This window comes from Fundulus heteroclitus, chromosome 14, assembly GCF_011125445.2.
Source record: "Fundulus heteroclitus isolate FHET01 chromosome 14, MU-UCD_Fhet_4.1, whole genome shotgun sequence".
Classification (NCBI taxonomy): Eukaryota; Metazoa; Chordata; class Actinopteri; order Cyprinodontiformes; family Fundulidae; genus Fundulus; species Fundulus heteroclitus.
Window position 1 is genome coordinate 14,266,065 of NC_046374.1, and position 27,280 is coordinate 14,293,344.

The following is a 27,280-nucleotide window of genomic DNA, read 5'->3' on the forward strand; positions in this document are numbered from 1 at the left end:
AAGCATCTGAAGATGTTGAAACCAAGGCACAACCCTCATTCTGACCCATGTTCAGCTCTTTGTCTTGTGCGTGTCATTCCGCACAGACAAATAGTCCCTGGGGGGAAAGCAGGAAGCTCAGACTCCAGCTGCAAGATCAGACCACCCCACCTTGTATCAAAATACAGAAATCACATAAAACTATAATTACAATTTCTCCAATATTGTTATGCTCGCACAATTTAAATTAATCTTCCACCTTCAGCTTTTTAGAACCTGAAGGTTTTGAGGCCAAACCAACATGTCTTCAGAGTGTTTTCAGGACTTCTTCTGCCTTTGGGAAAAAAAAGCTTGCTCCATCAGAGTAAAAGTAACCCCAGGGCATGATGCTGCCTGCCACCACTATATTTCACTTTGGATATGGAGTACTTTTAGTCATGTGCTGTGTTGTTTTTAGCTAAAACCTACCCTTTTGGAAATGAGGCCAGACGTCTTTCTCCCACAAGATTCCAGCCATGCCTTGATAGTGCACCTAGTTCCACGCAGAAACGTTCTGCATGTTCTCACGTATAAAACAAACACTGCATCATATTTATCTTGTATGCGTGTACCGAGCCAATAGAGCTGTACTGGATATTTTTAGTAGGTATGCACGTACCGTTACGCTTCTACTTTTTAGAGCACTTTTTGGGGTCTGCAAGAACCACACAATCTGCGTGGGACATAAGACGTCGCTTACAAAAAGAAAAGTAATTTTTTTTTTAAATGGTAGTCTCAGTTTAATATTGACTTTATGACAGATGATCAAAAAATACCAACCCGCCCCTAAATGAAATCTCATAAAATGTAAAAATTGATTTGCATGTCATTTATTTAAATGCATATAGGCTGACGACATGGACAGCATTCTGACTCCCACACATTGGTTACTTCTCCATGTAGCACACAGATTACATTCAGTCCATGACAGATATGCCTAAAATTCTTCCATTCCAATCTCTCCACCACAGGGAGGACTGAAGAGTCATCTAAGGACGCCAGAAGCACGATGCTTGTTGCATCTGTTGTTGTGGTAAATCAGAGACAGTGTAAATATAGAATGGCAATCAGTCGCCCTCAGTTGGAGTGCTTTGCAAGATCTTGTCTCACCGGGTGAAGGTGAATGTGAAAAAGGGATCCTCAAACCATTGCGGGCAGAGAAACAGAAATGCAGAGTATTACCCAACGAACCCCCTCCCTATACCCAAGCCTGGTTCTCTGCTAACGGTACAAGGTGATTTCACCGCACCGAGGACCCAATGAATGGAGCGGTTTGCTAACCGTACCATAAGAGAACATTTCCTTAGCCAGAAGGCTGAAGATGGGTCTTCTTATCGATTGTCATGACTACCATTTTAAACAAAGTGTTGCTGCAACATTTATATACTTAATGTTTAAACCGTCATACAAAGGCACTACTTTCTATTTAATAAAAAAAAAAAAAAAGTCTATATTTCTTCATTCACATACCACTCATCAGCACACGTTTCACTGCCTAACAGCATCCTAACTTAATTAGAGTAGAACAAAAGTCGACATTACATACAGACATGTTGCAAATGTGCAAATACTATTGGCATATTATCAAATGTAGTGCTTGCATATGTACATGTGCACAATGTGAGAATACGTCGCTGAAACGAAAGATGGTGTTTTTTTTTAACTCTCATTGCGTGTAGACTTGGTATTAGGAAATGCCCGACCGCAAAGGGTCCAAGACAACTTGCAGTGCATTGAGAAAAGTCCTTTTAAAAATATGATTGTTTACTAGTAATAGCGACCGATTCGGATAGTTAACCATTTCAAGAACAACAAACTAATGAGAAGGAAATCCCAGGTTAATTTTGTTTAGAACCTCTACAGTGCTTTTTTTTTTTTTTTTTTTTTTTTTTTAATTCACAGCAGGTGATGTCTCAGGTTTTGTTTCCGCCACAGTCTCCGGTTTCACCGTAAACAGGGTTAGCCCTCTGGGACGTGTTGAGCGCGAGCTGCATGGCCCAAACACTAAGAGGCCTCATGTAGGCCAGAGAGCGGTAGACGTTCCTCTCGCAGTAGGCTTCAGGAGTCTGAAAGGCCATACCCGACCTCTCCCATACTGTCCGGTAGCAACCCTCAGCGGTGCGCATACCTTCCTGCAACATACCCTGAGGAACGAGGAAAAAAAAAAAAAAAAAGTACCTTAATCAGTCATGTTCGTATTAATTCTGTCTAAAACAAATAAAGATGCATTGAAGTGTCTTATTACAAAAAAAGTGAAATACAAAAAAACTTTGAAACTGCATTAATATACCTTAAACTTTATGTTTCTTTACACATGTTGTGAATTTACAGCCACAAACCTCAACATATTTTAGTGAACGGCCCATATACATCAGAGGTGTCAAACTAATTTCTATATGGGGCCACTTTGGCATCATGAAGTCATTAAAAGGGCCGCTTGCATGTGTAGAGACGATACTTTTCATTTCATAATTTCATTCCAGTTCACACAGTAGTATAAAAAACACACAGTAACATAAAAGTAGCACTCTTAGGCCCAGTTTATCTGCAAAAAAAGTTGATATTCGGGTGAGTTACACTTACAGGAGGCACAGTTTAGCCACTTTATACACTATAAAAAGATATATGCCTTTTTTTTTGCCTCTCGAGGGCCGGATAATTTACCTTGAAGGGCCAGATTTGGCCCGCGGGCCTTGAGTTTGACACCTGTGCTATACATGAATCAACTCTGGAAACCAATCCCCCATAGCTCTGCACTGCAAAAAGAGAACTAAAAATAAGTACAATTTTCTTGAAATGAATGTATTTGCCCTTGATTTGAGCAGGTAAATGAGATTATTTGCCAATGGAATGAGTATTTCTACCCCTAAAATAACTTAATTAGATATACTGCACTTGAAATAAGAGGATGGAGATGAATTATTCCTATTTTAAGAGCAAAGATCTTATTCCATTGGCAAATAATCGTGTTTACCTGCTCAAATCAAGGGCAAATACATTAATTTCAAGAAAATTTTACTTATTTTTAGTTCTCTTTTTGCAGTGTGGCTTTGTGTTGAGGTCATTGAGCTGCTGGAAGGTGAACCTCTTCCCCAGCCTCAAGTCTTCTGCAGCCTCTGATGTTTTTTTTTGTCCCCCCCCCCCCCCTCAAGATTGTTCTGTGTTTAGCTCCAATTATTTTCCCTTTAATTCTGACCGGCTCCCCCTGTCCCTGTTCAAGAGAGGCTTCACCATGTTTCACTTTGGAGACGTTTAAATTTAGTTAAAGGCAACTTGTATAATGAAAACAACACTGTGCCTAAAATACGACCATCATGAATGCCACAGGTAAGGATTCTGCTGCTGTCAAAAAATATTCACCTGTATGAACAGAAAAACTCTTGTATTTTAAATACAGACCTCTTTAGAAAAACTCCTTAAATAATCCATCTAGGTTCCTGCAATGTTAACAGGAGACTATAGTTCACTATATAGACACTATAAATTCAAGTCTTAAAATATCCAAAGGCAGCAGTTACCATTTCAGTTCTGTGGTATTTAAAAAAAAGAAGAAGATAGAAACTCTTCTTAAAAAGCTCCAAATATGTGATGTTTATGTAGGGTATAGTCCAGGGGTCAGCAACCATCACAACCCGCAGAGCCATTTTTGCCCTCGGTCCAGCTAAACAAATTTTGTATAAAGCCACAAAAGTTATAACCTGACAACAGCCAGATGCATGTCTCGCTCTGCCTAGCTCCACTGACATCCATCTGGGACACCGCCATAGGAATTGCCTTTATTTAAGGCTGGGGCTTATCAAAACTTCTTGCATATGACTGGATAAGCCACTTGTCTGTCATCTTTATCGACGTGCTATTTCAACCACTCACACCGAAGCTAACCCGTGACGCTGATGAGAGCGACGCAGGGAAAAAAAAAGTGTTTGCGGCTCTAGTGGCACGCGTTTTATTGACAGTGAGCTGACAGGAAGAGAGGGAGGGGGGGGGGGGGGGGGGGTAGAGACAGGCGGCAAAGCACCGCGGGTCGGAGTCGATCCCGGTCGGACCGCGTTGAGGACTAAAGGCCTCCTAATATGGTTTGCGCTAACCGCTAACGGCTAGCCGCTCGTTAGCGGCTAACCGCTTGCCAAATCCGGTCGGGAGAAGGGTGAAAACATCATTTCCACCAACAAAAGCCTTCAGAGCCATTCTCTGATGTTCTTTTAACAATATTAGGTAGATTGGACAACACAGAAGAAATAGCAGCATCAATGCTAACGCTTGCTTCCTCGATGCGAGCCGCCATTGTTGTTGGAATCTCACTGTCGCTTCTCCGCTACGTCACATCCAGGAAACACCCGCCCTGCGTCCTGATTGGCCAGACCATAAATTTGGTTGGGGAAATCACTTTCAATGGGCGATGTCCCAGATGTTTGTGAGTGGAGCTAGGCGGAGCGAGACATACATCTGGCTGTTGTCAGGTTACAAAAGTTACACATCTCTTTGAAACAAGAGCTCGTTTTTATAGTATACTATAGGGAATTTGTTTACATTTTTTAATTAAAGATCAACAGTTTTTATTATTTACCCAACAGTATTTTTATGTTTAGGTTTAATGCATTTTCGTCAACTGATTTTAATAGCAAATGGCATCAAAATAATGAAAAAGCAAGTCGTTTGCAACCCATTGACAAAAACATACTTCATTTATCTATAGTAAAATATTCTATACACCATAAGTTTCTTTCTTTCTGGAAATGTTATGCAAACATTGCATCCTAAAGCTAGCAATTTTAAATTACCTTTACATTTAGAAACATTGAGCAATTTTTTTCCCCCCTGCATTTTTGGTCTAAGTTTTTAAGAGCCAAAGCAGAAGGTGTAAAGAGCCACAGGTCGCAGACTCCTGGCCTATGGCAATAAAAAAAAAAGTGTGATGTTCAGCTTTGTGGTAAATGGACCTGATCTCTCTTTAGTTAAGTGATCAGACTGAGTCAGCATGGTGCTCTAAGAGGACGGTTAACAAGAATGTGTGTTCATTATGAAAAAGCAATTATTTCATACAGCGATTCACAGCTCTTTAAATTATTTAGTTTCTTTGTTAATCCCTACAAAACAATACCACAGCTCCACTTGCTTTAAACTAATGAATACAAACATGGGAGGAGCTAATTGCTTGATAAGAATTACCACCTCACGGATGGATGCACTCACCTCATGAATCATAGTGGCTGCCAGTCCATACACAACTCCGATCCAGACCTCATCTGACTGGACGCTGGAGCGGTCTGGCACTCCCTCAGGGCGCATGCCGTTAACAGCGCCCATGTGGCCTTCAGAGAAGCTCATCACGTTCAAGTCAAAGACAGATTTCAGGGCGCACAGGATCTTTTCTTTGGGGAATACCTGGAAGGAAGAAACGAGGGAATGTTGAGGAAACGTGATCAAATAAAACTCTCCCTCTTCTGTAAAATGACAAATATTATGGATTAAGCCATTGGAAAGTATTGACTTTTGGAGTATTCTCACAGCAGCCAGCCAGTGCTTTGCAAATGCATCAATAGCGCCTATGTGGCCTTCAGAGAAGCCGTGTGAAATCGTCCCCTAAAGGTTTCATATTTTGTCATACAATAAAAAAAGAAATAAACAAAATGCTAAGTTTTGCTTTAGCAGGGAAGCTGCGTACAAGACAAAAAGTGGGTTAGGCTGTAAATGAACATTCCCAGTTTTCAATATCGGCAAATAACTATAGTTTTGCAAAGTACGGCAAGCATATGCCACAGAAAAAGCTCTAAAATGTCAAATGAAGCATATTTTAATCATCACATTTATCCGCAAAAACAAACAATTAAATGTATTAGAACTTCCTATGCTGTGATTATTTTGTAAAGAATCGAGGCTAGCTACAAAGTTTCGGTTTAACATTCAAACAACATGGGTAATCTGTGTCGCCATGTGAAAAATACTAAATGTGTAAATAACTACGTTTAAAATCACTAGTTTAAAACGGTGTGTCTAAATCACCTGGTAGGCTTCTTCTTCCAGCCCAGATGCTCTGAGGAACCAGTGTCCGGCACACTGATCAGACATGACGCTGTTAGAGAGCTCCCTCCCACTGCTGTCATAGTTGTAGTACTTCCCTAAACATGGAAGGGAGGAAGAAAATACACACCATCACCACTAAAGATGAGATCAGCCACAGATTTAAATGATAGAGGATCAGCAAACGTTCCCTCCCCCTCCATTTGTTAATACACCGACACTTTTAGCTAAAAGTGAACAAAAAGGTGTGAAATTTCAAAAGGAAACTGCTTGTGAAAAACTAATAAATCACATTTGGATGGCTTTGAGCAGTAATGTATCAATTTACAAGTTTCTATTATCAACTTATCGTTCCCATGTATCTGAATATGTTCTATCTCAAAGATTAAATTTGACCTCCCTCTGTCCGGATTAAGGTCACCTTAAACTGCTCCCTCCCCGAACACAAACAGAGAAAACATGGTGGAGCGTACCGTTCCACAGCCGTTTATCAAAAGCCGCGCTGCCCCTGTCCAGGAGGTCCTTGTAACGCTGGTATGCCTCTTCGCTCTTCACCAGTCGGGCCATTTTACACATCACACATAGGGACGCCAGCCACAGCCCGCCGCAGTATGCACTGCAGGACGCAAAGGAAAAAACGGCTAAACCCAGGATTTGCTTTAATCAGCAAAACTGTGACTCAAATGCAACCGCGAGGATTATAAAAACACACATTAAGAAGAACAAAGACGAGGTTCGTTTCAGCCGACCCCGTTTGAGTAAACCGGGCCTCACCTCGGTCCAGTCACGGTCCAGCCGTCGTAAGTCTGATCCGCGTAACCAGAGTTCTCGATCAGGCCGTCTCCATCCTGGTCGAACTTCAACTCAGACTCCATCACTGCCTAAGGGAGCAATCAAACATCAGTCAGCGAGAAAGCTCAGGGAATCAAAGCAGGCAAAACGAGACAGCCTCATATACTTTAGCTTTGTACAGCAATTGCTTATAGCTTGGATGAGTTTATTTTGCAGGCTGCTGTGAGAGAAAGACAATCTGAACCATCCTGACACAAACAAACTGATAAAAGTTCACCTCTTCACACAGCCGTGTTTTTCTCTAAGCGTAGCAACAATTGGCTCCATTTGCTGCCAGGTTTGTTGGCTTGTGACAATGATTTGTGTGAGTTTACTAAACATTTGTCAAGTTCCCAGCCTTTTGCAAACACTTTCCCTCCAGCGAGTCATAAATAGCTCTGGTTATTCAGGTCACTACCAGAAACTTACTCCACCCGACCTCATACTTGAAAAATGTGCCGAGAGGAGGCAGCACCTGATAAACCAGGAAATGTGTGGGCGGGGGGGCGTTGTCTGGTCAACTAGTAAAACCTAAATAAGTAGCAAACAAACCAACAGAATGATTAGCTAATAAATCGCTAGCCTGGAGAGTCGATAGAAGGACCACAAAACTCCACATTTAAACTCCAACTCGCTATGGAGGCACAAGGAGTCGCTTTTATACTCTTGACACGTCAATTTCTCCAAATGACGTCACAAAACCTATTGAACCAATAGCAACACTGATTAAAAAAAAAAAAAAATCAATGCAAGACCACGTTTAATCCTAAGAGGGTTAGGCCACACTGACGGTTTTAGACACAAATGCAGGATTTTAACAAAGATGCAGTACATTGTCAAAATAATCACCAGGATTTGTAAACAGCAATATCAAAACAACAATGTTAGCATTTTATTAGCAAAAAAAAAAAAAAGTTGACTTGTGGGGGAGATACCCTCTAAATTACAGGCTGCCAATTGTCCCCTTTCCCATCATAAACAGAAACTATTAGCTCATGCTATACACCGTAGCTTTATTTTTGTGTGTGTGTATATATACACACACATATAAGATATATATACATGATATATGATATATATATATATATAGCATATATACATATATATATATATATATATAGTTACATATATATACATAATACATATATATATATACATATACTATACTACATATATACATATATATATACATTATAACATATATAATAAATACAACAGATATATATATATATATACATATATATATATATATATATCTTAATATAATATTATCTATATATTCAATTACCATCGATCTCTATATATATTCTCTATATAATATATATATATCTACTATATACCTATCTATATCATCTCGACTACCTCTATATATCTCTCTCATCTATCTACACTATCTCTATCTATCTTCTCTATCTCTCTCTCTCTCTCTCTCTCTATCTCTTCTCTCTCTCTCTATCTTCTCTCTACTCTTCTCTCGTATCTCTATCTCGCTATCTCTTCATATCTACACCACACACACAGATTTCCCCCAACCCCATTTTCCAGCAACTTGAGCTTTTAGAGAAGGAAAAACTGAGGGCGATGGTCCCAAAGCAGTGCAAAATCCTACATTTTAGCAATTGTTATTCAGATTACACTAAACACAATAATATGCATCAAGTACAGCAGATGGGAGCAATATGGGTCAATGCATCAATGGATGAAATATGCACCTATTGATGCATCTGACTGGAGGGTTGTTGTCATGATGGCATTTCTATAAGTGATTCTGCAGTTTGTAATAGACAGTGGAATGATGATTTATTAAGAGATTTAAAAAAAAAAAAAAGCCTTGATTGAAGTTAAAAGGTTTGTGAAATTTTTAAATGATGTCAACAACAATATGCTGTACTGACTCACAATTATCGGGTTCCTACTCACTCTCACACACAAAAATCTCCTTTGTTCAGCCTTAACTTCTTAGAGCTCCCACTCTTTTGCATTCAACTGAAAATACTAACGTTCACTATAAATGTATAGCAAATATTTGTGCAGCAAATAAATAATCTTCAAAACCAAGAAATTGGGCGGAAGGAATGAAAGAAGTAAAGTAAGGACCCAATGCAGGTCCCAATTAAGGAAAGGAGATAAGACATGAGGATGCAAAGAAAAGGAGAGCGGACAGTTTCCAGTTTGCCACTCAGACGTACCTGGCAGATGGGCCACATGTCCTGCAGGTACTGCCTGTCCTGGGTAAGATGGAAGTCCCTGTAGACCTGCAGGACAAACTTCAGGTTCAGGTCCTTCCAGTCTGCGGTGTCGTGAATGAGGTAGGCGTTTAACCTCTGCCAAGGTTCGTCCTCTAAGAAGAGACATTTGTGGGATAATTTTTTTAGACATTTATTTAGTTGGAGAGAATGGGGCATCAACACTGGTTTAATTCTGCAATCATCATGACTAATAACTTAGTTGTAAACAAGTACTATGTGGCAGATCTTGCAGTGAGGTGTTTATCAGGACGGTGTAGTCTTTCTCCTACCTGGGTCTCCTATGTCATGAGGCACCACGTTTTTGGTCTTGACAGAAGAGTAGCGGCCGTTCATCAGATGGAGCCTTTCTGTCGGATCCTGCTGAACCACGCTGCCGGCTGAGGGGAGGTGGACAGGTTTTGTTGAACATTCACAGCCAGCTTACAGGCAGGGTACTAGGATTTCACTCACCAATATCATATTGCACACTCAAGGCTAGCTTGGGCCACAGCATAACGAGCACAAACGAGGCGTAGAAGTGCACGTCATATGTGTTGTACATTCTGTATTCTTGACCTGGAAAACAGGGGAACGACACTTGGTCGGTGAAAATATGCAAATACTCATAGTTCTGTTGCTTTATTTTATTGCTGTTCAACATCCAGACAGCATTGAAGACTTTCAGATTAAATAACTTTCCCTTTGCCTACCTTCTAGGTAAGCAAAACGACCGTACTCCTTGACGAGAGCAGGCTGAGCCGGCAGACCCCCGTCCTCGCTCCGCACGCCCCCGCTGACGTCGGCGTCCTCGGACAGCTCCGTCCACACGGTTCCTCCGTCCGCCACGAAGTACAGCTCGTTAAACAGAGCTGACTTGTACCAAGATGGAAGAGAACTGGGACATATGGGAGAAAGACGAACCGCAATTAAAAACAAAACAAAACAAAACACGGTTTTCAGGATGAGATCAGAAACAGCTGCAGGCAAAGACAGGAGAAGTCTTGACCTTCCTTTTCTTAATTTAGTTTTATTAAAAGAGTGAAACTCATGTATTCATCATTCAGTGATACGTTGCTATATTTCTTCTGTTTATCCTGATAATGGCTTAAACCTAATGAAAGCCCAAATGCAGTTTCTAAATATTAAACCACAGCACTCAACATACACTGCAAAAACGGATCTAAAAATAAATAAAATGTTCTTAAAGTTAATGTATTTGTCCTTGATTTGAGCAGGTAAATAAGATTATCTGCCAATGGAATAAGTATTCTGACCCCTAAAATAAGATAAGTAGACATTTAGCACTTGAAATAAGATGACGGAGATGGAATTGTTCCTATTTTAAGTGCAAAAATCTTATTCCATTGGCAAATCATCTTATGCATCTGTTCAAATCAAGGACACTCATTTTAAGAACATTTTACTTATTTTTAGTTCCGTTTTTGCAGTGTAGGCCTTTAATACAGAAATGGTAAGTTATTACCACGGTAGGACCGACACGATCTGACTTTTACCAAGGGGGTGAATCACAAATGGGCGATTACAAAAGAAGCTGGTTTTTCACAGCGTGCTACATCTTAGATTTAGCACTATTACTGGAAAGTTGAGTGGAAGAAAAAAGTGTGATAAAAACTGTAGCCTTGAGATGCAGTGACCCCAATTCAAGAGTTTGGTGAAATGGAGTGGAGCTTGAGTCAGAGCTTGAAGAGCCACCAGACACAAACATAGCCAGGACATGGGCTAGGACTGCTGTAATATATGTGTTAACCTGTGAAAAAGGGCACAGGAAGAAAAAGGACTATTGGGATGTTTTAAAGTCCTCTTTTCAGATTAAATGAATCGGGAGGAGTGTGGACAGGCAAAAAAAGAATCTCAGTTCCCTGCGATCCACCATCTGATGCCCACTCCCAGTGGTCATTGGGCGAAACAGGAGTTGAACCCGAGACAGAGAGCCAGATAATAAAAACAAAAGCTTAAAATATGTTACTCATATTTTTTTATGAGTTTTACCTTGTCAACTAAAATGTTGAGCTAAGTTAATGTTTCAAAAGCCTGTTTTGTTGCGTCTGTGGAGCTGCTGCAACTAAAGTACCTGTCCTGCAATATGGGCTTCTGCCACTCCTCAATGGTCTTCTCCCACTGTTTGTAGTGTGTCAGTGCATAGTGGCTGAGAGAAGGAGACGCGTCCCCTTTGGCCCCAAAGTAACGAGCATATCTCCTGCAGGAAGAAAAGAACATTTTGGTCCGATTCGTTTCATCGTGAAGGTCAAGGTTAGTCAGGGTTACAGATTAGGGGCAAACTTTTCTCAGAGACACCTGATATTTCTCCAGGACGCCGGCAATTCATCACAAAAGATGCTTTTCATGCCTTATTCTTCATGTATACCCGAGTTAAAAAAACAAAACACATAAGGTCTGATAGGATGTGAGCTGAATTAGTAAAGAGAAACACCACCCTGACCTAAACCACGGGTAAGCAAATTAAGGTGAAACTAGTGGGATCTTCTTGCACTGCAACCTGAGAAGGATGGTGAAGCAAAAAGAGGAGGTATGTTTTGTTTATAAAAAACAGCCAAACCAAGTAAATCCGTTTTCAAAAAGAGCTCAATATCTCATATGAACATATTTTAAACAAATATCTAGTTCTTAGAAAGATGTAAAAACAAATTCAGATGAACAATCACACATCTTAAAGCATTATTAGAATTAAATGCTAAAACATATATGTCCATAGCGGCCAGGTGAGCCTAATGAAATGCTCATAATTATCTCATCCACATGATGACACCTCTATAGCAGCAAGAGCTCAACAAGTTTTTATTCTGGTGTAATTTAACATGAAGCCACGTTACCAAGACAGCAATGACCATACAGGTGCAGCTGTTGCCGGCCATCAATTTTGTGGCTTTAGCAACAAATTTTGTCCATAAAGCTACAGTGAACATTATTGACGAGTTTCAATCCTATATGTCTGAGTTACAATGCTAAATGTTAACTAGCAAAAATTAGCAATTAATGAACAAAGTTGGTAACCTGACTCCGCCAGATGGATTTGCTCTCCATATCCATCTGGAAACCTTCCGTTGAAGTAATTTTGGGGAGGGGCGAAAATACTGGTTAGCTGATTGGCCTATGTTGGTGATAGACGGGCCAAATAAACCAATCAGATCAACGAAGCACATGACGTACTAACAGAGCGAAGACGAAAACACAACCACAAGCTCTTGCCGAAACCAGTCAGGAGAAGAGCAAAAACATCTTTTCCTCTGAGAAAAGCCTCCAGAGCAGTGTTTTGCTCTTCTTCCAGTGAAGAAATACTCTGTAATTCCGATAAAACTTGCTTGATAGCCACGCTAACGCTAGTTTCATCGGCTGAAGCCGGCATGTTCTTTAGACTGAACTGTCGCGCTTCTCGTTGCGTCACACCTCAACCCGCCTCAAAGCCAACGCTGATTGGACGTTCGTTTGGTGAACGGCTCCAAATTTTCTTTAACAGAAAGTAGCCAGACTGATCTGCGAGTGAAACCTTGAAATCTCACGAGATCAGGATGGTCTCACGAGGCTACAAAGTTGGTTCTGATCGAGCTAAAACGCTCTAGAGCTGAAGACGTCGTGCAGTTGAGCGTCGTAACATGACAATGATCCCAACTGCACAAACAAATGGCAACTAAAGTTCAGACCGCCACCTTAAGACCTCTGTATGACCAAATTAAAATGTTTCATATTTTTTGCTCATTTAAAGTGACAAAATTTTAAGGCCTGGTAAATACTAGAAGATATTTTTTCCCTCTTAATAGCTAAAACCTCTAGTAAAAAAAAAATGAATCCTGTTCTCAGCCATAATTGTAGATCCCAAAGAAACACAACCTGGAAACGTGACTGTTGCAGCGTAAACGTGGTGCTTTTGTTGAACATAACCTTACCTGACGTGTTCCCTCTCCCTGGACCCAAAAGTGATTGTGGGCATGTCCCAGGCCAGGCAGAACTCCAGGCTGTTAAGTCCATGAGCCGGCACCGAGCAGCCGGCGGCCAACGCAGCCGCCACCTTCTCCCCCTTCTGTGTCGGGGGGCTGGATCCTGCAGAGAGGAGCAGATTACAGGTGGAAGATAAACTAGACAACCACTAGCATCTCAATCTGATTCAGCTTCATCTGCAGCACTGAAGTCAAAATGATCACATGGGATTCTGAGCTTTGATACATTCATATGCTCAGAAATTCGAGTGAAATTAAATAAAACCAAAAAAAAGTCTATTTGCTATTGTGTTTCTAAATGAATGTATGTTTATGAGCCTTATTCTGCATGTTTAGATGTAGACTAAAAAGAAGGTACATCCTCTTTCAATCCCAGGTATTCATGCATAAAGACTTAAAAAAAAAAGGATCTGGGCTTTATCAGGTTCTAAAGTTATTTAAATTAACCTCAACCCTCAAAAAAAAAAAAAAAAATTCACAAAAAAGAAAAAGCAAATAGACTAACATAAAGGTGAGGTTTGCTCGTCATAGTCTGTAGGACATGATTTGTTGAAATTTAATGCAGAATTGCAGCATCACATATCTCTGCTGACGTCGTTGCAGCCGAGGCTGGAACGACCAATCATCAGTTATATTTTCACGAAGGACAAGTTGTTGAGGATAACTTTTTGTCCCTCTAGATAAACTAAATCATTATTTTGAGGACATTTTCTTTTTTTTTTTTCTTTTTCTGTATTAAAAACAATTTGCTCATCTCAAACGACTAAAAACGGCAAAATCTCAAGAGAATTTAGTATCTAAACTCAATATCTGGCCGACGTGGGAAGAGTTTGATGTCTCAGTCGCTACCTGTGGGAGAGTCCAGCCGTCCGTCAGCGATCAGGTCGCTCCACAGACCGCTGCAGGTTCCTTTGGGACTGAACGCCGTCTGGTGACTGACCTCCCTGTTGGGCTGAGACAGTTACACCGCGGTTTATTGTCTTGGATATACAGAATCAGTAGAAAAACTGCAAACATGCTGAGTAGGAATGGCTCAGTTACTTCCACCCAGGTAAAGCTAGGTTTTGAAATGTTACGGTTAAGGCTCTCAAGCTTTCTCCGGCTGTATGCCCCACTGCCCCTACCCCACACGCTGCTACACCCTGCCAGTCAGCTGGAAGAAAGAAACCTCCTACGCCTCTAACTTGCTGAAAAAAAAAATAATAAAGAAACGAATCAGTTTGGAAATATTTCAGATTTTCTGCTAGGGCTGGGCGATAAATCGATTTAATCGATTAATTCGAATTTACAATTCTTTAACATTTCATTTTTGGAAAATCTGGATTTTATTTTGCCAATACACTCATTGGGTTTCCATGAAGAGAACAGCATGTGATGCTGAATATATGTTTAGGCAAATATATTGTCAAAATATTGTTAAGTGGAAACTTTTTTTTTTAACCATAATACGATCTACTTCATTTACTTATTTACTTTTTTTTTAACTTAGTTTGAAGTTCACAAGTGCAGTGAAGCCTGTTCTTAGCTCAATGTGTAATACCACTAGCAGCAAATGTTTTGTTATATTTTCATTGTTTATAATGGCACGGCTGCCATCTTGTTTTACTAGCATGTTTCACGGTTTGTTTTTATTTGCACTTTGAATTCAGGTCAACTCCCTGACGAAATGCTTGACATAAAAGCAAGGTTTTAAAATAATTTCTTTAATTTCTTTTTATGAAACAAAAAGGAGGAAAAAAATCTATTAATCGGATTTGGTATGATAATATCGGAGATTTATTTTTTAATCCATATCGCCCAGCCCTATTTTCTGCACAATTTGCATATTTACTTAAAAAGCAGCCAATCCATTTTGGTTTCATTAATGTTGTATTTTCCACATCATTACAACTACTACTATTATTACTGTAATAATAAATGTTTATTTTTACAGAAGTAAGAATAATCATCACTTTCCTGTTAAAAAAATAAAGAAAAAGATTTTAACTTCAAGTCATTTGCAAAAGCTGTGCTAATTCTGTGGCGTCAGCAGCCCACGGCATACAGAAAGCGTACCTGCTGTCGCGCGGCGATGCACAGGGTGTACGGGTTGACTGTGGTGCAGTGGTGCAGCAGGACGCCGGACACCGCCTCCCCGTCCTTCTCCAGGTGGAACGGCTCGTTCCAGTGGCCGCCGCTCTTGTCGTCCTTGTGTCCCGACCCGTTGACCATCGTGAACATGATGGAGACGTCTAGGGCGTAGTCGTTCTTGTTCTCCACGTCCCACACGAACACCGCCACCGGGAGGCTGGAGTCCTGAGGAGAGGTGACGACACTGAACGGGCTGCTTCAGACATGGGAAACTGTTCTCGTTGTTCTCGCTGAACACAGACACAGAACCCCTTCGTGTCCGTTGCTGGTTAGAAGCTCTGATGGAGTTTTACGGCAAACGCTGGGCTGCAGAAGCAACGGCCCCCTGCAGAATTATCACCACCGCTGGTAACAATGTGCAAACAGCCTTAAAATAAATTCAGCGTTTAATAGGTCTAGGTCCATTTCTTAATGCCAGTCCTTACACTGCAAAAATGGAACTAAAAGTAAGAAAAATTTTCTTGAAATTTGTTTATTTTTCCTTAATTGGAGCAGCCAAATACTACAATTAGCCAATGGAATGAGTATTTTTACCCTTAAAATAAGATAATTAGATATCCTGCTCTCGAAATAATTTGATGGAGATTAATTGTTCTTATTTTAAGTGCAAAAATCTTATTCCATTGGCAAATAGTCTTATTTACCTGCTCTAATCAAGGAAATATACTCAGTTCAAGAAAACTTTACAGCCTCTGGTTCCCTTTTTGCAGTGTAAAAACAGGGCAGACAAAACAACAGGGCATTCCAGCAAAGAAGCTGCCTGTTGACCTTAATGAGTGAGGGAAAGGCTTATAATAATCAGCTACAACACTGGACGTCCCCATGTCTCCAGTCTTAAGTGATTTCTCCAACAGCTGGACCTGGGACAAATGAGACTGGATGAGGACCCAGCTTCATCCTGCAACCACATGCAGTGAGGAGGACAAATCTCCCAAAGCTAATAGGGAACTGCAGCAAACTGTGGAACAACACAAAAACATCTGTTCTGACCTCACACCAAACAAAGTAAACATCTGGAGATATGGAGCTTGTTGTACTCCTCTGGGACTCTAACTGGAAACACGTGCTGTGCTCCGATTGGACCGAGGTGCTTGCCCACTGTTAGGTAAGGTGGAGGATCTGTGATGCTGTGGGCCTCCTTCTCTGTGTCGTTTTCTTAATACTAGGAGACATTAAATAAAAATATGTTGGACTTTACCAGAAAACTGAATATATGATGATACTGGATCGACTGTGCGTCACTGTACAGATGTACTGGAATTAAAGGCTGGGTTCCTCTAGAACAGGGGTGTCAAACTAATTTATATATGGGGCCACTTTGGCATCATGAAGTTATTAAAAGGGCCGGTTGCATGTGTAGAGACGATACTTTTCATTGCATAATTTCATTCCATTTCACATAGTAGTATACAAAATGCACAGTAACATAAAAGTAGCACCCTTAGGCCCAGTTTATCTGCAAAAAAAGTTGATATTGGGGTGAGTTACACTTACAGGAGGCACAGTTTTAGCCACTTTATACACTTTAAAAGGATATATGCCTTTTTTTCTGGCTCTCGAGGGCCGGATAATTTACCTTGACGGGCCGGATTTGGCCCACGGGCCTTGAGTTTGACACCTGTGCTCTAGAATAATTCAAGGGTAAATTACGCTACTGCAATAAAACCCCTTCAACAGATCTTCACCTGGAATGAAGACTTTATCAAACACCATTTATTTTTTTAAATACCTTTTCACTGTATAAACTGTAAAGGCGTCACCAGACGCTCATATCTGGGAAATTAAACAACTTCAAATCATCAATATTTGCAACTGTGGTGAGGAGGAGGGTCTCTCTGGTGCCCAGCGTGCGGTCAGAGGAACGTCACTGACCTTGTAGTCGTGGGGGATGACGGGGGAAATCTGCCTGCAGGTGAGGGTGACGTTCTGGCCCGGCAGCTGGTACACAGTCCAGGCGCGGGGGTACAAGGCGTGGTAGAAGGCGTACTCTCCGCAGTAGCCCCAGTTCCAGCCCTGCAGCGTGGGCGGACGCTCCACGGAGAGCACCTGCTGGTAAACGGTTTGTCCTCCGCGCCGCAGGCACACGGTGAACTGCAAGAGGAGAAGACGTCGCACTACGTTGACCGGCAGCAATTAACTTAATGAGCAATTTTAAGGACACGCTTCTGGCAGCGAGCCTAAAGTAGAGTCAGCCTCCGCGGAGCAGACTTTCAAGTCAGAACAATGCTGCTAGAGAAGAAGACGAGTTTTTCCAGTCCCAGAAAGACACGCCCACATTTTTACAAAACAATAAAGAGGACACTAGGATGAAATTTTCCAGTCCATTAGGACTTATATTTCTCAGACAAAAGGACTGTAGCTGTAAACCTGACACCTCATTATATATTTGTAATTTCACATTTACATCAACACTTGCTGAGCTGACGCCAAACGTCATCCTAACACGTCACCAAGCCTTTCCGAAGCACTTGCCGTAAATTATTGCATTTATACATATAGACTGTTTGTTTCGTAGCACTTAAACTAACCAGCAAGCCTTATTTTTATTAGATTTTTCTAAACACAGCCTAAACAACCTAAAAGATATAAAGCTGGGCCGATCAGACTTTTACTGACCCTTACCGTCTTCAATTTTCTTTGAGGTCTGACCTGACATGTGACAGTTTCCCCTCTATAAAAAGGTACTATAAACTAGTTTATGTAAAAAAAAAAATTGAATCAAACAAACACAGGATAGAAAAAAAATAGTATGTAGAAAAACCTGAAGTCATATATGTCCCCAGTGACAAATTGTCTTCTCTCCGGTGTAAATGTACATCGTGTGCAGAATTAATACGGTTGTTTTCCAGCTACAAGCTCTACAAACATTGGTGGTTAGGGGCGGGCCTCAGGAGGTCAACGTCCCACATGAACGTGTGCCTAATTACTACATATTTACTCTGCAGTTTCTAATTCTCAGGCACGATGGGTCCAAAACAAGAGACTTACCCGACTCAGAAAATGTTAAATTTGTAAAACGTCCGCCAGGGGGGATGAAACAATTACTAAGATATTGGGACGTCATCACTTAACCATGGAAGGTTTTGCCCCGCCCCAAAATTAGGACCATAGGACTGCTGAACTCCTTTGTTCCTCAAGCCATCAGGCTGAACAACTCCTCACTTGAGGGAAGGAGGAGGTGATAGGAAGAGTCAGCACCCCCCTCCTTGGACATCTTGTACAATATTATTCTCTCTCAGTGCAATAACACATGCCAGCTACTGTGTAGTCCGTGTATTTTTTTTAAACTTAAATATAAAGGTCAGTACATCTCTGCAGTGCAAGTGCAATAATCCAAGCGCTCTTTACTGTGCAGATATTTTATATCTAAAAGGAAACATATTCCAGGACATTACAACTTTTCGTATACTCTTTTTTACTATATACACTCTTTTTATATTATATTGTCTGTTGTGATTTATCTTTAATGACATCTTGCTTTAATTCTGCCCTTTGTACTCTTATATAAAAGATACTGGAACCAGATTTTCCCTGAAGGAGTAATCCCAAGGGATAAATAAAGTTGAGTCTAAAAGTCTACAAATACGAAACCAGGTCACAAGAAACATGCTGGTGATTTATTTATTTTTTTTTCCAAAAGAGACGCCAATCAAACGTGAAGCTACCAAGAACCTACAGGATGGTATGGCTGAAACAATGAATCGTGAATAATCGATTATTGTAATAATTGTCAACTGGTTTAATAATCGAATCGTTAACTGGGGTACACAGACGGTAAAGGAAACAACCCATTCAGCGCAGTTATTAGGCCAAAACTGTTCAAAGAATAAATACGTTTTGCGTTTAAGAGGAAAAACCTTCTTTGTCTGTGAGAATGCTCCATCCAGAACTCTTCAAGTGGCAGCTTTAGCTTCACCTGGTTTAAATGATCTAGAAAAATAAAATATGTAAGCACCTTTTCTACCAGATTATTAATCCTGCGAGCTGCTGGAACCGACCAAGGGAAAGCTAAGTGATTTGCATCAACCGGCCGTCTGACTAGTTTATCTCCACACCACCGTCTGTACGGCTGGAGGACAGCAGCCGCTTCCCTCACCAGGTTACGGTGCGATGACTAGGGCACGTTTATAATGCTGAAAAGTTCCCGTGTTGCAGGGCTCCAACACGTGTGTGACTCAGGTCACCTTTCTGAAGGCCAAAGCCTAATTATTAAACCCAAAACAACTCTGCAGGGTATGAAAACAGTACGTCTCCCTGAGGATTGTGGGTATCAGGTACCTGGTTGGCTATGACGGTTTTGTAGTTGTACATCCCAGGGTTCAGCTGCCATCTGCAGAACTCCCCCCTCCAACCCCTCGTGATGGTTCCCCCTCCAATACCTCCAAGAGGAGCACCTGTAAAGATGAGCAGAAAAGGGGAAGGGGGTGAGAGAGAGAAATGAGAAATGGATGAGATTTATAATAAATTATCTAAGAAATAGAAGCTTTAAGGTTTGCTTAAGCTTACTTCTGCTCCGCAATAAACTTGAAAAGTAAACATGGGTCCTCATCCAGCCTTGCTGGTCATACTTCTAGTTCTTTTAAACTTTTTTAATCATTGCTCTGACTGTAAATAAGGACAAATTTAGGGTAGAAGCCATTTTCTAACCCTTGATTAAATGGTAAGATTTCTAGTCTTTCCCTTATCGAAAAAAGGGCTGCAGTGTTGTGTGTCTTATTTCCACCAGAGAACCAGATTACTGCACAATCATTCCCAAGAGTGAGGTTTTTTTTTATGTTCACTCACATTTTTTAAAGAATTTTGTTTTTGGAGTGACAATAACTGTGCCACCGTTTACTTTGATGACAAAACAACTAATTCTTAACCCTCTTAATAAACACTCTAATTAAAGGCCGGTTTTTTTTTCTACGTTATGTGAGATTATGCTGCTCCAGTAAAAGATACATCTTTACAAGGGGGCGGCAATAAATGTGGAGGGTGCTGCAGCTAGCATGTTAGTTCCTTAAAGTGAACCGTCACATTTTTTTTCTCTCTCCTGCAAGCAAAGCATATCCATACCACAGGGGGTCCCAAAGTGGGGGTCGGGAACCCCGGGGGTTGAGAGACTAAAAGGATTTAGTATTTTTTTTATTTGTGAAATTGACAGTTAAGTAAAACTTTACAAGATGCTCAACATTCCTCATTTTCACGTAGGGAGACGACTGGACTTTGTAACAGTTCTTATAAAAACCCAACTTTTTTTCCACATAATAACAAAAAAAGAGAAGAAATCCCACCCGCCAAGCTCTGCCACTGTTAATTTGGGGGTTTCAGGCTGAAAAGAAGTTGGGAACCCCTGTTATACCATGATGCTGCCTCCACCGAGCCCCAACATGGACATGGCGTAGTGGTACTTTTCCCCGCACCCGAACCTCATTTTGCATTTAGGCCAAAATGTTTCGTTTTGATCTCATCTGTGCCGTGTCCCTTACACCGTATGTGTCAAACAGCAAACTGGACTTCTTATGGCTTTCTTCTTGCCACTCTGCCCTAAAGGCCAGAATCCATGATTAAAAGCTGCTCCTGTAGACAAATTCTCACACCTCAGCTGTAGACCTTAAACCACTACGTGTTACCACAGCAGTTGTACAGAAACTCTTTTTTTATTTAATGACAGAGTCAAACTCACCATATATCTGCTGCAAAGGCAGAGCTTGAAACATATCGATGAAAGGCGCCTTCTTCTCCACCTGAGTCTTCTTGTACCACCACTTAAGATACCTGAACAACATGCGGAGGGAGAATGCGTTAAAAGGTTAAAAAGCAACATGAACAGTTTAAACAAAAGGCAGCTGAAGTTACTTTTAAATAGCCTCCACTATTAAATAAACAAACATTGTCTTCCAGCTTGTTCCTGTTTATTTGTTCAGTGGAGCTGCAGCAGTTTCCAGGCCTTCAGCTCTCTCAGCCAAAGCAGCAAATATGGACGCACACAAACACAAGCAGGGAGGGGGGGTGAAGGAGCGAATTGTGCAACTGAATAAAGGATGGATTTGTAAAATGAGAGCAGTGCAGCAACAGTGGCAAGTCTACTTCCTCTGAGCGCTGTTAAAAGCGTGTGTGACTGGGCGTCACGCCGGGGTTGCCCGGTCAAATATTAATTAGGCAACGTAACAGAAGCTCTCAAGCCGCCTGCAGAGCTCGGAGCAGAGTCAATAATCTGTTTATGCTCCGGGCTCTGAACGGAAACATGCAGGATTTTCTGCTAATGTGCAACAGAAAAAAAAAAAAAGCATAGTGCTGTTTTTGTTTGGCTGTGTTCTAGAAACACCAGACACACGCTCAGCAGCGCAGACGTGCAGAACCGACGGCCCACGACGCGTCTAACTTACGCTTTCCAGCCGACACACAATTCACCATTTCTGGGCTGTTTGTTTTTTTTGTGTGTGAAGGGTCAAAAAAGGATTCCCAGCTTTTTTTTTAACAACATAACTTGAGGCGGTCTGTTTTGCCAACCGATACACGACAATCCCACAGAACCGATTAATACAAATTAGTGTTGCGGCGATGCCATTTTTTGGCCCCGATACCTGGCTGTGCAGTACTGGCCGATACTGATACCATCTGTCTGAAATTGATCTGTGTGTGTATATATGAAGAACTGCATACTACTCAGGGTAGTAGAACTTTTTATTGCCTACCTGGAATGGGTGACAATAGTTGAATAAACTTTTGGCTCTCAAAAGGCAAAATAGTGCAACATTCGTAAAATTATAACATGTATAATAGTAGTGCAGCAGTAAGACAGTAAAATTACATTAATAATTGAATAATCTCTTTTAAACCCTGAGTTTTGGCTCTCAAAGGCCAAAATAGTGCAACTTTCATGAACTTGCTAGTGAAGATTCTCAGTCATCCAGGTCATGGTCATTCCAAGAAAAAGTAAAAAACAAAGCAACTATCCGTAGTAGAAGACGTTTCGCTTCCTCTCCAGGAAGCTTTCTCAATTCAAAAAGTTAACTCCTTAACTCTCACCCTCATTCAGGTGATCAAAACTTTGTTCCTTTAAGCCAAGCCAATAACAACCCTAACAACTCCTCGCTACAGAGGAATGGACCAGTTTCGGTTCAATCTGCTGGCTTAATGGCTTTAACGACTGCCCATTACTAAGGGGTGGACCTGTTTTGATTGAATTTGCATGTTATCTAAGCCATTACAAGGCCTTTGTTTGGGCAGTAATATAAAGCTTGTTACTCCACATTACTCCAGACTTTTCGAATTGAGAAACGTCTTCTACTACGGATAACAAGTCCAGTTGCTTTGTTTTTTACTTTTTCTTGGAATTTCATGAACTTATATAACATGTATAATACTAGTCGGGAGAGAGAAGGCTGCGTTCAAGTGACATACAAACATCAAAATGGTATCGGTGCCTATTTGTTGGTACTCGCCGATACCGATACCACCATTTTAGTGCTGGATCGGGGCCCCGTCCCATACTGGTATCAGTACAACACTAATACCAAACCCAATGATTAGTCAACGAGTAAAAACAAAAAGTGCTTTTTAAATTCCATAAAGTCTATTTTGTTTGTAGTTGGGGCTGGACGGTAATTCAATAACAATATTTATCGATCGATAGTTGTGTGGCTCAATAGCAAAAAAAAAAAAAGTTCAATAGAACAGTTATCCTTCCTTTTGCGTTCTAGCCCATCATGTAGGTTGATACCAGAGTCACCAAACACAGACCATGAAACGCTCTGTCACCAAGCTCCGCCCCCTTCACAGAGTTCAGAGAGCACATGTTTTTTCTTTTTTTTTTTTTTTTTTTTTTTATATAAACTTGCAGTTTTGATAAAAAAGTACGTTGAGTTTGAATTCAGGGTTTGTGTGTTCTTTATCTAAAATAGGACATCAAGCAACGGTATAAAATGGCCAGGGCTGCATTTAAAAAAAAAATTATTTTGATAATTATTGATATCGAGCGACATGATTTTCCATTTCTTCTCTGTATCGTCCAACCCTGTTCGTAGACAGAACTCCTGAGTGAATGCTTGGTAGCTTTGCACAACGGGAGACCGATGTTTGGCCCTTTCTTCCAAGATTGGAAGGAGAGCGCCTGTGAACATGAATTTTCAAACCCTCCTACAGATTTAGGGCTGTGCATGAATGGTTTGATCTGAACCTTCCCACAGTGGCCCTGGCGGTGTCATCAGGGTCGTTATCATGCTGGAACCTCCGCCCCTGTCTAAAGCCTTTTTGCAGCCTCTAAGAACTCTCCAGTATTGTCAGGTATTTATTTCTATTCATCTTCAAATCAACTCTGATCTGCTCCCCTGTACCGGATGTGAAAACAAACTACCAAAAAAAAAAAAAAAAAGATTAATGCTGCATCCACCATGGTGTGTTCAGGGTGATGTGTGGTATTCCTTTTTTATTTAACACAATCTTCCCTTTTTCAGATGATGGACTGCATGAAGCTATGTGAAAGCAAAGGTTTACTTTCTAACCTCACCCTGATCTAAACCTTTTCTCTGACCTCTCTGCCGTGTTGCTCGGTCTTCACGATTCTGTTTGTTTACTAATGTTCCCTTAAGAAAAAAAAAAAAAAGGTATTCCTAGAACAGCTGGACGTATACGGAGATTCAATTACACACAGTTGGATCCTGTTTACTAATCGATGACTTCTCGAGACAACGAGACATCCATCATTTGTCTCACTTCACAACCACGCGCTCTCTGTCGCTCTGTCAGTCTAAAAATTGCAGCAACACACGCCGGAGTCTTTGGTTGGAACGCGACCAAACGATAAGGAAAATAAGGGTTCAACCGAGATATCTGAATCCTCTGCAGGGCTGAAGCTATTGTCAGGACGCCGCTGTTTGCAGCTTATCTGAAAATACCCAAACCACTGCCCTTAACCCAGTTCAGATCTGCGGCCGCCGGCTTAAAAAACCACCAACCCTCCAACCCTTGGGTGGGCTCTGGCTGCCAGCTTGTTGAAAACCCAAAATAAACATAAAAAAAAAAAAAATCAACTGAATCAAAGCTGCATTTAAAAGTAATTCCATATATTACGGGCGACTGTTATTCTGGTGGAGGAGCCGTCCCTCTGGTGCACAGGTCACGATGCTATAAATCTCTGCAATAACCAGCGAAGGCAACTATGGCAACAGAAACTAACCGAGCCACTCCCTGCAAGAGAGCTGCACACATCAGCATATGTTGTCTTTGGTGCAACAAAGGTGAAGCAAAGATGTTGTCTGGGTTGAATGTTTGAACTGTTGTTTCTTTGTTTTTTTAGTTTTTTTTTTCTTTAGGGAACTTGTAGGATCTCAGGTAAGCACAATTAAAGGAAGTGAAACAGCCTCGTGATGTTTACGAGGCAAACGGCTTACAGCTGATTGAAGCGAGTAAAGAGGGGGCACGGCGGGCTGCTCCGAAGCTGCTGAATGTGCAAAGTAAGCACAATCGAGTGCATCCCCCGTTGGGAGAGTGTGGCAGAGTAATTGTCTCTGACCTGTTCCTCGCCATTCAACACATCCCGTGATGCGGTTTGTTCAGTGACGCTCCTAAATGTGGTCCACCAATGGATTTATAATGAGATTAAATAACAGATTATTTACTAATTGGGTGACTTCTGAAGGAAATTGATTGAACAGGGTTTTAGTTAGGGACATGACACGGGGGAAAACGACGCTGCCGCTGACATAGCTTCTCCTCTTCATTAAAAAAAAAAAAAAAAAAAAAAAAAACACACAATCCTGGCTGCGGTGCATCACTGTCATCGTCACATGACCGACCAAAAAAGCCCAAGTGACCATCCACCTCCTGAATCACAGGCACAAACAGCAACTATTAGAGATAAACTGGTTGTTAATATCGGCCCGGTTTTACTTTTCGGACCGATATGACGCGTTTGGGGGAAAAAATAAAAAAGGACAAAAATCGTCTGAAACCGATAATTCCGATGTATCGTCCATCCTTAAAAACTTTTCATCGCTTTCCTTCCACTAGAAAATCACAACAAATAAAATACGTTGACATTAGCTGAATGCTCTGTGACTGCTGTGCTGACCACCTGCAATCTCTCAAACGCAGCTTTTAAAATGATAATATCATTAGAGCACAAGTTAAACACCCTGAACTTTGGACCGACCGATATCTAGAGCTCCGACGATTCTCAGAAGCTTGGCGATCAAAGTTTATTTCTTGTCCTTATAATTAAAGATTTTTTTTTTTTTTTTATAACTCTCATTGCTCAGATAAAAGTGTCACTGGCACGGCAACAAACATTTGTGAGAGAAATCAGTGTCTTAATCTGCAAAGTTACACTAATATCAACAAAATGACAAGGTCCTGCTACAAAAATAAAATGAAATAAAAAAAAAAAATCTACATTTTGTTTGCATTTTATTTATTATTTTTTTGCAGTAAAACTGTGCAGGAGCGACTCTCGGCCGTCTCACCTGATCCCGAGGCCGATGTGCTCCATGACGTAGGACAGCGAGACGTCTCTTGCCTGAAAGGGCCTCCTCTTCTCTTTGAACTCGTGCGCCAGGCAGATCCGCCACCCCTCCCTGGGCACCCCGTGCCCCACTTCCTTGGAGACGCACCTGCTCATCAGGTCCGCCGTGGACTGCTCGCCCCAGTCGGAGGTCATGTCTGCTCAACTCTCTGTCAAACACCTGAAGGAGCTGAGGGAGGGAGGTGTATAGTGGTGGATAACACAGAGAGAGCTGCCACCACCTTGAGCAAACGGAGAGAGAGGAGGGGGGAGGGGGGGGGGGGGGGTAAAAAAAAAGATGGTGCACTGGACTGGATGAGACAGAGGTGGCCAACCGGTTCTCCACTGATGTGGACAGTGATGTATGAGCAGTCACTGTTTGCTCTTCAGGGTGGAGGTTCTAGTGCCATGTTCCAGCTTTGCACCTCCTCCTTCTTCTTCTTCTTCTTCAGGAAGTGCTGCAGGACCTCCTGTAGTTTACCATGCGCAACCTGTCAGACAACACAGAGAGTTACACAACACGTCCAGCAATAATAAAAGAGCCGAGCTAATGCATCCAGAAAGCCGTATGGAGAGACATTAGATCGAGCATCCAGAGAATTGCAACACGCTGTATTGTAGTCGCCGCCCAGCAGTTTTACCTCCTTGTTTAACGAGCAGTAGCTGGAAAAAAAACACCGCTTTGCTTTAAAGGGGGAAGGTGGAGCAGAGCTGGCTGCTAACCGCGGTGAAACGCCCGCATTTGTCTGGATAATAGCTGCGTTGAGGCGTCAACCCGATGCGCCGCAGCGTGAGAGCAGCCGAGCTGGTGTTGAGCCGGAGAGGCCGCCTGCCTGGAGCTCCAGTCAGGGAGGAGGAGGAGCTCCAGCCTCCGCCGGCTGGCCGGGGACCGGGGGGATGTTTTAACCCAGCGCGTTGACTTGCAGGAACTAACTTCACTTGAAGCTGCTGGAGAGAAAAAAAACACTTGGTTCATCTGTCATTACGGGTCAAATACGTCCCACTTCTACTTATTTATTGCAGTTTTGATATTACTGTTATTTCTTTTTTTTCTAAACTAACCCTTGAAAAATACAGACATCAACTGTGCCTGACAAACCTGACTCTGGGAATATGGGCCTGTACCATTTTAATGAAAAAGGCTTAGGCGGGGTTGATTCCAGTTTATCTTTTCCCAACTTTACAAATAAATTAGGTTTGAATTGATCTGAATTATCAGTGGTTGCACATGTGCTTACGTATAACTTCAATACTCTGTCACTGTTAGCCACTGTCTGCTTCTGTAGCCTCTGGGTGCTGTTTTTGCTGGCAAGCCATTTGTGTAATGTATTCAAAATCAAATGCATATAAACCGGAGGATGATTCGGGTTAATGAAGACAAGGCCATGTGAGATGAGTTTTCCGCTAGACTTTGGCAGAGACTTACAGTCGGTGCCAGAGTTTTTGCAGGATATGGGACCCTTGGCCAGTGTGCTCTACCAACAAAAGTTTTGTGTATGGATTAAAATTACAATAGAATAATAGGCTAACAACTGCTTTAAGGTCATTAGGACCCACATCATCAGTGAGTTGTGTTATAAATAGTAATAATC

The 27,280-nt window shown here is 41.4% G+C and overlaps 1 protein-coding gene across 1 annotated transcript; it reads right to left on the reverse strand.

Moving 5' to 3' along the window:
• Window positions 1-832: 832 nt before the first annotated feature.
• Window positions 833-25,967, reverse strand: gba2 (glucosidase, beta (bile acid) 2). Its single transcript, XM_036146337.1, has 17 exons — window positions 25,651-25,967; window positions 20,871-20,962; window positions 19,481-19,596; window positions 17,075-17,293; window positions 15,128-15,367; window positions 13,922-14,024; window positions 13,022-13,175; window positions 11,191-11,316; window positions 9,809-9,993; window positions 9,570-9,674; window positions 9,389-9,496; window positions 9,060-9,211; window positions 6,814-6,920; window positions 6,513-6,655; window positions 6,022-6,137; window positions 5,212-5,403; window positions 833-2,162 (listed from the first exon to the last, which is right to left on the reverse strand). The coding sequence occupies exons 1-17, from the start codon at window positions 25,842-25,844 to the stop codon at window positions 1,932-1,934; spliced, it is 2,583 nt and encodes an 860-aa protein (XP_036002230.1). The 5' UTR covers window positions 25,845-25,967; the 3' UTR covers window positions 833-1,931.
• Window positions 25,968-27,280: the final 1,313 nt, after the last annotated feature.

Excerpts from the sequence above, each read along its gene's own strand:
- gba2 (XM_036146337.1), bottom strand. The coding sequence starts at position 25,844 with ATGACCTCCGACTGGGGCGAGCAGTCCACGGCGGACCTGATGAGCAGG. Across the intron at positions 20,963-25,650 it reads CACATCGGCCTCGGGATCAG|GTATCTTAAGTGGTGGTACA; the intron begins GTGAGACGGCCG and ends CATGTTGTTCAG. Across the intron at positions 9,675-9,808 it reads TCGTTTTGCTTACCTAGAAG|GTCAAGAATACAGAATGTAC; the intron begins GTAGGCAAAGGG and ends CCTGTTTTCCAG.